The sequence below is a fragment of the Misgurnus anguillicaudatus genome, chromosome 18 (assembly GCF_027580225.2).
Source record: "Misgurnus anguillicaudatus chromosome 18, ASM2758022v2, whole genome shotgun sequence".
NCBI lineage: Eukaryota > Metazoa > Chordata > Actinopteri > Cypriniformes > Cobitidae > Misgurnus > Misgurnus anguillicaudatus.
Window position 1 is genome coordinate 18,386,998 of NC_073354.2, and position 12,210 is coordinate 18,399,207.

Consider the following 12,210-nt stretch of genomic DNA (forward strand, 5'->3'; position numbering starts at 1 on the left):
CTGAAACGGTCTATATAGCCATGGCACTCATCTCATTATATGCTCATATAATTTAATAATTCCATAAATGTTTCTTACTTATAAAAAGCTTTGTATTGTTTTTTTTTTGTTATTGCACTTTAATTGTAAAGGTGTTCCTACACTGTAAAACCTAATAAGTTCACAGAACTCAAAAATTATTTTGTAACAGATTACACAAAAATATTTTAGTGATGTTTTTAAATGTTTTAAGTTTAGATAAAACAAAAATTACATTTTCAGTTGCCTTAAATTATTTCAATGTTATCTTATAAATATTGATATTCCTCAACTTATAATTAGGGAGTAATTAACTCAAAATTTTAAATATTCTTCAACTCATATTATGTGGAAAATACACTCAAAATTTTAAATATTCTTCAACTCATATTATGTGGAAAATACACTCAAAAGTTTAAATATTCTTCAACTCATATTATGTGGAAATACACTCAAAAGTTTAAATATTCTTCAACTCATATTATGTGGAAATACACTCAAAATTTTAAATATTTCTCAACTCATATAATGTGGGAAAAACACTCAAAAATTTTTAATATTCTCAACTTAATGTGGGACATGCACTCAAAATTAATTCTTAACTGAAATACTGATGTCGGACCACTACACAGTTATAATCAGCTAGCAATGTTAGAAAACACAAAAGTGACACCACAGTAACAATTTAACAACTGTTTTTATTAAACACAATGTGCTTTTTAAAAAGGCACGAATCAAAATGGATCAGTCAAAACAAAGTGCTTGTGACAAAACAAATCTATAAAACAAAATGTGTTTTAAAGTACATTAAGTGCTATAATTTCCATTTCTGATAGTGGTCATTGCTACAGAGGGTAGATTCAGTATTTTTGGTAAAAATAGGATTAAAACTCAAAGGATTCATGATAAAATCTATAAGATTTTAAGTATAATCTATCCTCAACAACGACAACTATTAGAATGTGGAGCCATTTAACACGTTTTGATTCTACTGTATCTTAAAGGCTGCAACTCACTTTTTTAAAATACAACAATCAAATAAAGTGCTGTTTTTTTCTGTGCCGTACTTCAACTGACAACATCAAGGCAATGCATCAAGGTAGGCATTAGGCAGCAGAACATTAAACATGTATAGTGCATGAATTGAACATATTTAGTACAAAAACTTGGGCTGGGCAATACATCAATGTTTTTAAAATTTAACAATCAATGTATGAAAACTGAGGTAGAACAGGCAAAGTGTCACACCTTAAATCTGAGGTAGAACAGGCAAACAGTGTCACACCTTAAATCTGAGGTAGAAGAGGCGAAAATGGATCGAAAGAAATGGAAAAAAACTTCCTCAATACCCATCTCAACTCTGAGTAATTCACTCATTGAACAAATCATTTTTCAGCGTCAGTAGACGCCCTTTTAGTGGTTTGTTGTCCTCAAGACACATGACAACCTTTTGGACAAATGTAAATGTAAGCTCAAGATTTTTTGGGTACTGTAGGTCTAGTGCATAGATGTACCCAAAGAGCAGGAGAAATGAGTCAGCCAGATTTGTGGGACCACTCACAAGTATTTCATCCTCCACGACAATACTGATGCTCTCAGGGCTGAAGAGGGCTGCATCATTAGGTTCATCCGTGACAACTGTCAGGAGAGCCACTGGAGTGTCAGTGAGGTCTGGACCATCTGCTGACTAACACACAAATAAGACAAGAATGAGTTCAGCCCTTCAAGGATACAAATCATGCTAATGATGTCTAGAGATTACTGTCACTTAGCACTTAGACTGCAACTTACATGTTTAAACTATTTTCTTTTCATATGCTTATATCTTATGTTAGTTTCACACCTATCTGTTGGCATACTTTTGTTAAAGGAATAGTCTACCCTTTTGCCATATTAAACTATGTTATTACCTCAACTTAGACGAATTAATACATATCTATCTTTTTTCAATGCGTGCACTGTACAGCGCATCGCAAATGTGTTAGCATTTAGCCTAGACCCATTCATTCCCATGGTACCAAACAGGGAAGCCACCAAAAACTTCCGTGTTTTCCCTATTTAAAGACTGTTACATGAGGAGTTATACCAGTAAGTATGGTGCCACAAAATTAAAAAAAATTTGGTACCATAGGAATGAATGGGGCCAGGCCAAATGCCAACACACCCACAACGCGCCGCACAGTGCACGCATTGAAAAAAGATAGGTATGTATTAATTCGTCTAAGTTGAGGTAATAACATAGTTTAATATTGCAAAAGAGTAGACTATTCCTTTAAGTGGAATGCTTTATACTTACCTTTTCATTTATGTAATTTCTACATGCCAGTTTGAAGAATAACAACTCAAATAAACTTCATAAACAGGTTCTGGAGGGTATTCCAGAAAGGAGGTTCAACAAACTCTGAGCCTAACCCTGAACTCATTAAGTACATTAACTTACTTTTACTCAAGTAAAATAACACAATGTAATTGGGTATTAAATAAATTTTAATATGCAATATTGGCGGACGGCGGAGTGTGGAGCCGTAATGCAGCGGAGCCGATCTGCAGCTGCTCCGCAATAAGTGGAAATCCAGTGTTAGTACAGTCTATCACATACAGCTTTTTCCCATTTCGACGCGTTTTCGGCGATGTCACGCTGTACTCAAATGCTGCTGCTCTGTCTTTTGCCACGAAATGGGCGTAACCGCAGTCCCTTTCGCAGACGGTGACGTCATGTGCATACCCTCTATACTGTGATTTAGAAAACAGGAAGCAAACATTTTCTGGCTGCGGCTGTAATAAAAATCACTGACACAGATAATTCACTAAGTTTTAAATGCAGTTGTCTTTTCATTTTGAATTTAACATCACTTTCTTTTATATTAGCTTTTGAAGAAAATGAAATATAAGAACAGTCTCACGAGTTTCCCTCATCTCAGTGTTCACTCTGAGTTTTCACATAACCCGCTTTCTGGAACACCCCCCTGGTTCTCCTAGAGTCCTTTAAGTGATGTCATATGTTTAAGCTGACTAAATAGCTAGGCAAAGGGATTGGTAGTGAGGCCAGTACACTTACATTACAGATCCTGAAGAACTTGAAGGCATCTTCACGTAGGTACACAGGAAGTGCACGAAGGACGAGGGCCCGTCTCATATTTACATCACGCTGTTCCTAGATGGAGAAAAAATATCCATTACAATAGTAATTACACAAACGCAGAGCAAACACTTAATAAAATCTAAGTGTTTAATAGCTCCATATGTTGATGGTGGTCATTGCTTTAGATCAGGGATAGGCAACTTCGGTCCTGGAGGGCCGGTGTCCTGCAGAGTTTAGCTCCAACCTTAATTAAACACACCTGAAGCAGCCAATTAAGGTCTTACTAGGCATACTAGAAAATTTTTAGGCAGGTGTGCTGAGGCAAGTTGGAGCTAAACTCTGTGGGACACCGGCCCTCCAGGACCGAAGTTGCCCATCCCTGCTTTAGATGGTAGATTCAGTACTTTGGGTCACCATTTCTTCAGTAAAACATTATCATATGAATAACTTTCTGTTGTAAATACTTTAATAACTCACAAAGGAAAAACACTTAAAACTGTTAAAGGAATAGTCTACTCATTTTCAATATTAAAATATGTTATTACCTTAACTAAGAATTGTTGATACATCCCTCTGTCATCTGTGTGCGTGCACGTAAGCACTGGAGCGCGCTGCTACACTTCGATAGCATTTAGCTTAGCCCCATTCATTCAATGGTACCACTCAGAGATAAAGTTAGAAGTGATCAAACACATCAACGTTTTTCCTATTTAAGACGAGTAGTTATACGAGCAAGTTTGGTGGTACAAAATAAAACGTAGCGCTTTTCTAAGCGTATTTAAAAGAGGAACTATATTTTATGGCGGAATAGCACTTTTGTGAGTACTTGGACTCGGCGCAGTAACACTCTCCCTCTCCCATTATGAGAGGGAGAAGGGGAGCGGATTTTTCAGGCGAGTTGAAGAACTCCCAAAAGTGCTATTACGCCATACAATATAGTTCCTCTTTTAAATCCGCTTAGAAAAGCGCTACGTTTTATTTTGTACCACCAAACTTTTTCGTATAACTACTCGTCTTAAATAGGAAAAACGTTGATGTGTTTGGTCACTTCTGGCTTTGTCTCTGATTGGTGGCATTGAATGAATGGGGCTAGGCTAGGTGCTGTCGAGGTGTTGCGGCGCGCTCCGGCGCTTGCGTGCACGCACACAGATGACAGAGGGATGTATCAACAATTCTTGGTTAAGGTAGTGACATAGTTTGATGTTGAAAATGAGTAGACTATTCCTTTAATCAAATTTACGAAAACAGTAGTTATTTGGACTTCTTCAAATTGAAGCTGCTAAAGTATCTTTTTAGGGTACCTCTTTTGAATGCATCTTGTCAAGACACTGATCTCTGATGAGACAACGTTGTGTTCATGCCATAATCATTTAACCTTGGGCCACATTAGAGGCAATTCAGACTATGGCTTCTTACAGTTCTCTACAAACAATCTGTTAATAATCTGTTTCTGAATCATGCAAAGTTAAAAATTCACCTGAAGGTCATAAATCCTCATGAGCTTGGCTAGCTCCTCCGCTATCTTGCCAGTCTTGATGGCCTTGTCTCTGAACAAGGTGATTAGTTTAGGCGTGTGTCTGTCCAGCTCCTTGTAGAATTGATTGCGCAGGTTAACATTGTTAATTCGGTGGAACTCTGCAAACACCTGTTACATGGACAAAATAACACAAAAATGTACAAAGATGAATTAGGAACAGAATTGTGAATGTATTTTAAGAAGTTTTCAGTTGACAGGTAGCAAAAGCAAAGCAATTCTATTAGGGATGAGTCAGAACCAAGGTCAAAATAGAAAGTTAATTGTCATTCTTTAAAGGAAATTGCTCTCAACAAGGAGAACAATAAAATAATGATAAAGATTTTTAATTATTTATTTTACCTGTGATTCCTGAAGTAGGGCTGGCCATCTGTCCACAATGTCTCTCACTCGTGGAGCTACAAGAGATCCAACAATTTCTTGGCGACGAAGGGCATAGGTTGTGTTCATGAGCTTGCCTATGACTAATTGGTTTTTCTCAGTCTTTTCAACTTCATGTATGATTTCTTCTCTCATTGTTTCCAGAGTGGCTGAAGTTTGATCCTTCGGTAGGTTGATGATGTAGTTGACCTCAGCTTTTCGAGCTTTCTTTATATTTTGATGGGGGTGATCATTGTCTGGGTTGTTTCGGCTCCGCCTCCCTGTGTTGATGGCTACTTCTGCAACCCCAGCTTTGGCCAGATTGTTACGGTAAGACGCAACCTTGTACCCTATGTGACGTTTCCATCCCAACTCCCCGTCTTCACCAGCCGTCATTCTGAGACATGGATGAGCTGTAATCAAAGCTTGAGCAGCCATTGCCAATTCCTTTTCGTGTGGGTATGGTTTAAAACTATAGATCGTTTCTGCCATTTTTTTAAGGATTTCACTCTTCTGTGACCTCTTTAACTTCAGCAATTTTCCTGATTCTTCATGAACACGATTTCCTTCTTCTAGTATATGCTCCATTTCATAACCAAAACTAGGAACAACAAAGTGATCAGGCCAACTCTTCTGGCGGTGTGACGCAGGTGCATGTGGGAGTATGTCGGTGTCAGAAGATGCAGTAGATGAAGTGTCACCTTCAGGTCTGACGACTCTCAATGTGCCCTTCTCTGGTAACTCCTGGATGTCCACAAGAAGGCAAAGATCACCATCAAAGTCCGGATCCTCATAGTGCAGGCTAAAGTCCCCATCCAGTCTTGGCTTGAACCTCTCTTGCATTATTTCTTTCAGCTCCTCCACTGACTTTGGTCGCTCAAGTAGAGTAAGTTTCAGGGCGGTCTCTCGGTTAACATACACACGCAGCACATGCTTCTGGGCAGCAGTCATCTTTTGGTTTCTAAAAGACAAAAACTTGTTAATTTTCATTAAAATTGGAGGTGACACATACTATATATACACATCCACATACCCACTGGTCCACACAAACACTGGAACACCACTTGAAAGATGGGATGTATGGAAGGCCAGCTGTTGTAGTGCGGAAGTTTATTCATGGACCCATTGGTCCGCACAACTCCAAGAGATATTGTTTTACGAGTGTGAATGTGTTCATCTTAGGGCTGCATGATAAATTTCACGCAATCGTCACGCGCATCCCATCAGTAAAGCTGGTTCCTTGATTAGTAGTATATCGCCATCAGCTGCTTTAAGATGAAGCGGCATTTACTACACAGAGCCGTAGTTCACTGACAAGCTGGCAAATATCGCATTCATAATCACGGATGAATCGCCTGCCATTATGAATGCGATATCTCCCCACTTGTAAGTAAACTATGGCTCGGTGTAGTAAATGCTACACAAGTAGCTGATAGCGATTTATTACTAAACAAGGAACCGACTCTACTGATGAGATGCGTGACAATCACGTGCAATTTATCGTGCAGTCCTAGTTCATCTGTTTACCTGCTGCAACAAATCTTCAGTTTAATAAGATGAAACGTTTGGGTGTCAAGAGCAATCTACCATCTATGTTGTAAGCGCAGAGAGGCGTTTTGTCATTTAGCTCTGATGGGGTGTGAACAGCCAGATTGTTTGGGAAAAGTTCGTAAGATCTCAGGTGTTCAATGTAGTGTGATTTGTGCTCTTGACAAAGAAAGACAACACTACTGTTAACCAGGAGAACCTGTTCAATTCTACAGAAATTAGGCAGTCCCCCCTCTTTTCCCACAGACAAAAACATTCCTACAACATAATCGGTTCCATCAATGCAGACCTTTGACGTGCTGTAAATAACATTGCTTGCTGTTATTTGTTGAATGTATGTCTTGGCAACATTTGGAAGCATTGATACCAGCACAGAAGAGACATTTGATGTCTGCTGGTGAGGTTTGAAGAATCCTGAGGCACTGAGATGGTATGCTACCATGTATTGATGCCTGTCTGCAAGTGTTTTTAACACATTTTTGAAGTTTTGTGTGTCATGTACAACTCTCTTGAAAAAACGGTGTTTACCCTCAAACCTCATTGTCCACAAGTGTACAAGTGGCACAAAACGGCGTACAAGGTCAGGGTAGTGTTCAATTTAGTGATGCTTAGGACGGAGTTTAAAATCTGGAAAGGCTTCTTTCAGCATCTCTCTATGATCCTGTATCTTAGACTGCAAATACTGGATGGACTCCTCTGTGAATTCTGAGCACAGCGATAACTCTACTACCTCTTTTAAGTCCATAAGCACAGTCCAGGCTCCATCCTCTTCAGGAACTGCATTCCCAATAATCAAAGGGAGCAGTCTTAGCAATGTGGCATTTTCATGGCCATTACCACCGATGCTTTTCTTTACAGCAAAGGTCTGTGGTATTTTATGAGGTTTGTCAACCTTGTCTGTGTGCTGGTATGGAAACGATAGAATTCTCTCGTTCAAATATTCAAGGGTGAAGTATTTGCGACGGATCATCTCTCCGATACACAGGGCGAGCTCCACGGGCACAATGCCCTCAAAAAGATCGTGGAGGGCATCAGGTGGAAAGCCAGTTACGGTGTGAAAATGCTCTAGATGCTGGCTCAGGACACAATCTGCCTGAACACCATTCTGACTCGGACTATCCCCATGCATTACTGCATACACATCACTATTATGACTGTCTTTTGTCCTAATACTGAATTCACCACTTGCAACTTCATGAGTCTGAAGTTTAGCTTGTGTTGCTGTGCAGAATCTGCAAAAATATTCTGCTCTAAAAGACTTTGAAAAGCCTGCCAAATCATGACCTGCAAGATTGTCGGACACTACACACATGACAGTTCCTTGAACTACCTTACCAATAGACTCAATGAATACCCCATCTTGTTCAAGGGTACGGAGGTCTCTCAACAAAGGACCAAGTGCTTTTTCATAGCCAAATGTCTGTATGTCAGCCACTTTACATAAAGCGGCAAGCTGAATTACATGCAGGGCCGATCGGTATTTACTTGGAAGATCAGCAAACGTCCAGTAAACTGAACAGATTTTGTGTATTTTGCGTGATGTGCCAAGTGGATTGGCTATTTCCAAATCATCAATGTACAAAATAAGTGTTATCTTTAACTGATCTGAAGACAAGAATGTGTTCTCTTTGAAGTACAAACCATCTTGGTGGCTTACATAATGACTGTTTTGTGCCACCTTTGTTTCTTTAATTTTTTCCAGAATATCTGTATGACTGAAGATTTTTTGTATCATCTCAAGAATGGGAACATGCACTGCCGTGTGTCCTGGCTGTAGCTGATACTGTACAGGCTTTACCACAGGGTAATTATTTTCAATGAAGGTTTTCCTTCTCTTGGTTGAGGATAACTGCTTCCCCTTTGCTGTGGCACTGACAATAACATTACTGTCCATAACAGTACTGACAACCTCATTTAGAATGGTTTCACTGACAGTAATGCCATGACTCTGAAAGACCTCACTTATGTCATGTTTGAGTATCGGTTGGGACAAGGAAAATAATTGAGTCAAATGTTCCACTATTTCCTGAGATGCCATGTCAGATACATGAAGAATAGAATGCATCTTTAAGAATAATGATGCCAAGTTTTGGTTCAACTGGGCTCTTAAAGTGTCTGTGTCACACTGACTGTTTACATCGTCAAGATCAAATGTGTCCGCAGACCCTGCACTGTGACTTCCAGCAGGTTCTTCAAGACTTTCTGCTGCAGCTACAACTGGGGCACTATCATTGTCTGCCAATACAACAAATTCACCAAAGTCAGAATCACCACCATGTCTTCTACTTTTATGTGCATTAAACGCTGAGTAGCTATTTGTTTTGTAGTTGCAGTTCTTAAATGGGCATGCTACCATCTCATGACTTCGTAAATGTCTTCTTAAATGACCAAAAAGAATTTCCTCAGAAAAGGGCTGTTTTATGTTACACAAAGGACATGTAAAAAAACTGCATGCTCCTTCGATTGAATCTACTCTACATGAATCATTATGACATCTTGACAGGTGAGCTTTCATCGCTTCAAAAGATGGAAAAGTACAAATGCAACTGTCATAGAGACATGGCAGGGGGGACACTCTTGAATATTGGCAATGAAGTACAGTATAGTGCCAAAATAATTTCCCCCGGGTATTTGAAGTTGCAGAACACAACTTGCACTTCCACTCCATTAGGCCAACTTCAGCCTGCAATGTAAATATTTTAAATTAAAGTCTAAACCATTTCAGCCCTGATTTGCAATTTTGGCAAAGTTAGAATGTGTTATAAAATTTTGAATGGGGGGTAATAATGCCAATCAGTTGACAACACATCAGTAATTTGATTAAGTCTGTTCTGCTGCAGAAACCTAAACAATGTGAAAAATTCAGGGCGAAAATCTTCATTTACAAAACTCACCTGTTGGCACCTGTCTGATGGTGAAACAATGACCCTCTGTAGCACTCGTTGTAGTCCAATATCTGTACACAACATGCAAGCAAAGATGATTTGTTAATCTTTAAAAACATTTTAAAATAAAACATAATAATAAATTAAATTTAAAAAGTTAATATACAGATAAAAAGTTTTCAAATCTATCAAAAACATTAATTGTACACTAATTATAGTAAAAATTATAATGTTAGTAAAAATTAAAACATTAAAAGTTGAGCAAGTTAGTTATTAGCAAGCAAAGCATCAACGTTGTGTGCTTATAGATCTGTTTTTTCTAGTGTTGTTGTTTTAACAAAGTATTAATAAAGGGTTCAAGTGAAAACATTTAAATAATAGCAAACGAACAACTGTGGAAACACGTAAAAATAAAACAAACTCTTAATAACACTATTTCACACTAATACATCCTACCTGAACTGTTAAAATAGTTTCGAGATGATCTCAAAGCCACACACTTGTGCCTACGAAGAAATAAAAACACATGCCTGGTTAGCATCATGATAACACACTCACATTATGTTGTTTATTACTGTTCGTTTCACGATAGCACACACATACAGACAGACAGCTCGACAACGTAAAATATTGACGGTGTAACGCGGACACTTAAGTTACTGAAATAAATATACTCAAAGTAAGCACATGCATTAACGGCGAACAGCGAAAACAACAACCGGGAATATGGTGTAACTTTATGCTTTCGTCATCTCTCTGCCTCAGAAAGTTTAAACTAATGCTGCGTTCCAGGCATGATTTTAAACCCGTGATTTACGACTTCAAAACCACGACTCACGACCTTATGCGTTCCAGGCAGCCTGTAACTCGTGTTTTTACAACCTTCTACCGGTGAAAGTGCACTGGAACGGCAGTCAAACCCGTGACTTCCCACCCGTGAACTCGTACTAGATCGACGTACTCCCAGTTCAAAGTCGTGAGTCGTGGTTTTGAAGTCGTGAGTTACGGGTTACAGGTTGCCTGGAACGCAGCATAACCTCCACCGTTAATGTCCCGGCCGGGCATACATGCATTATGGGAAATGTAGTTCAAAACTTCCAACGTTGCGATTACTTGGATTTGTAAACTATTTACAACAAATATTCACAATGCACATTGAACAAATGTATTTCTAGTTTAAAAATATAAGACTATTTATCGATATTCAATAAATATAAACCGTTAAGAGTTACTTACCAAATCAGGGCTGATGATAAGACGGCGCTTAAGAAAAGGAGGGCAATAAGACTGATGAAAATAACCGAGGTAGTTGTGTTTTGAAGCGGGGGGGGTAAAATTGGACATTACAAACAAATTAAAACAAATTAAACTGTGTTCCCATCCACACGTGCTGGCAAAAACTTTCCCGCATCAGGGCAAATTCAAGATGGCTGACTCCACACTCCTGAGGGAGAGATAAGACCCACCCACAGGAACGTCATGACGTCAATAACGTCATGACACTACTGTGTGGTTCATAAACTTTTTGAGTGTTCCACAGAAATTAGCTACAAAATATTGAGCCCTATTCAATTAAAGTGGCATAAATCTCAAAAGAGCTCAATATTTTATAGTGTGGTCAACTCCATAACGACATTTGACTGTTATGACCTTATTAGTTATGAGCTAGTACAACTGTTAGGGATTACAGTGTACATTAAAAACAACTATGATTTATATTCCCTTGTCCTTTTTTAACTACTAAAATCACATATTTCACACATTAGTTAGTGTGTAATGTTGCCATAATAGCATAAATAATACCTGTAAAATGATAAAGCTCAAAGTTCACAGCAAGGCGATATATTTTCTTTAACAAAAAACCCTTTCAAAGCCTACAGCGAATGGCCGGTTTGGATTACAGCCCTCTACTTCGCAGTTGAATGACGTCAAAATAACAGTTTCTAACTATCTTCCGCCCATAGGAATCCTCAGTCGCCAACTAATCTTAAACAGCTCTGCTAAGCTGCTATCGAATCACAACACACTAAACAAACTTTAGCCCATTTTTAGGACAGTGAAAACACCCTTAAGAAAATTAACCATGGTTTTATTGTGGTAAAAGTGTAGTAACCATGTTTTTTGGTGTATTGATTACTATCAGCAAAACAATGGTTTTACTACACTAACCATGGTTTATCTATGGTTTGGTTGTCAAAACCATGGTTATTTTGTGGTTACCATGGTTTTGCTACAGTAACCATGGTTTTTTTGTCTAACTGTAGTAAAAACATGGTTAATTTTTGCAAGGGCAGCGCTATGGAGATAAGTAAATTGTGTCAAAAATACTTTGTTTTCACACAGGAAACATGAACACGCTATATTGCAATCATAGCTGCAGGAAAAACAGGACCTTTAAGATTGCTGTCCTTAAGAAGTGTCAGCTCTTATGAACCATGCCTCGCAAGAATGAGCTCTCTAAAGACTTCTGATCAAGAGTTGTTGCATTCGTTAAGGCTAAAAAAGGATACAAAACAATCTCAAAATGTTTAGACATCCATTAGTTGACAGTTAGACAAATTGCCCATAAAAGGAGACATTTGTTGACATGAAAATGTAAAAATTGCTTAAATTTACTTTTTTTCCCACCAGACATTGAAAAACAAAGTCTGGAGTAAATGGGAACATTAATTTAAAAACTTTTACTTATCATTCAACACTTTTTGTAACATAATTTTAAAAATTTGTCCTAAAAAATCTCATTACCGCAACAGTCAGAAAACATCAACACTGACATATTTTCA

At 38.3% G+C, this 12,210-nt stretch overlaps 1 protein-coding gene across 4 annotated transcripts; it reads right to left on the reverse strand.

Moving 5' to 3' along the window:
* Positions 1 to 547: 547 nt before the first annotated feature.
* Positions 548 to 11,087, reverse strand: LOC141349089 (uncharacterized). Of its 4 annotated transcripts, none has more exons than XM_073855993.1 (7): positions 10,664 to 11,087; positions 9,884 to 9,933; positions 9,437 to 9,498; positions 4,977 to 5,955; positions 4,578 to 4,745; positions 3,077 to 3,172; positions 548 to 1,705 (listed from the first exon to the last, which is right to left on the reverse strand). In XM_073855993.1, exons 4-7 carry the CDS (start codon positions 5,943 to 5,945, stop codon positions 1,388 to 1,390), a joined length of 1,551 nt encoding a protein of 516 aa, XP_073712094.1. In that variant the 5' UTR covers positions 5,946 to 5,955; positions 9,437 to 9,498; positions 9,884 to 9,933; positions 10,664 to 11,087; the 3' UTR covers positions 548 to 1,387. The 4 variants fall into 4 exon arrangements, with proteins under 4 accessions (XP_073712094.1, XP_073712095.1, XP_073712096.1 ...); XM_073855994.1 differs by lacking the exon at positions 10,664 to 11,087 and adding an exon at positions 10,088 to 10,192; XM_073855995.1 differs by lacking the exons at positions 9,437 to 9,498; positions 9,884 to 9,933; positions 10,664 to 11,087 and adding an exon at positions 6,028 to 6,166.
* Between the last annotated feature and the right edge of the window lie 1,123 nt (positions 11,088 to 12,210).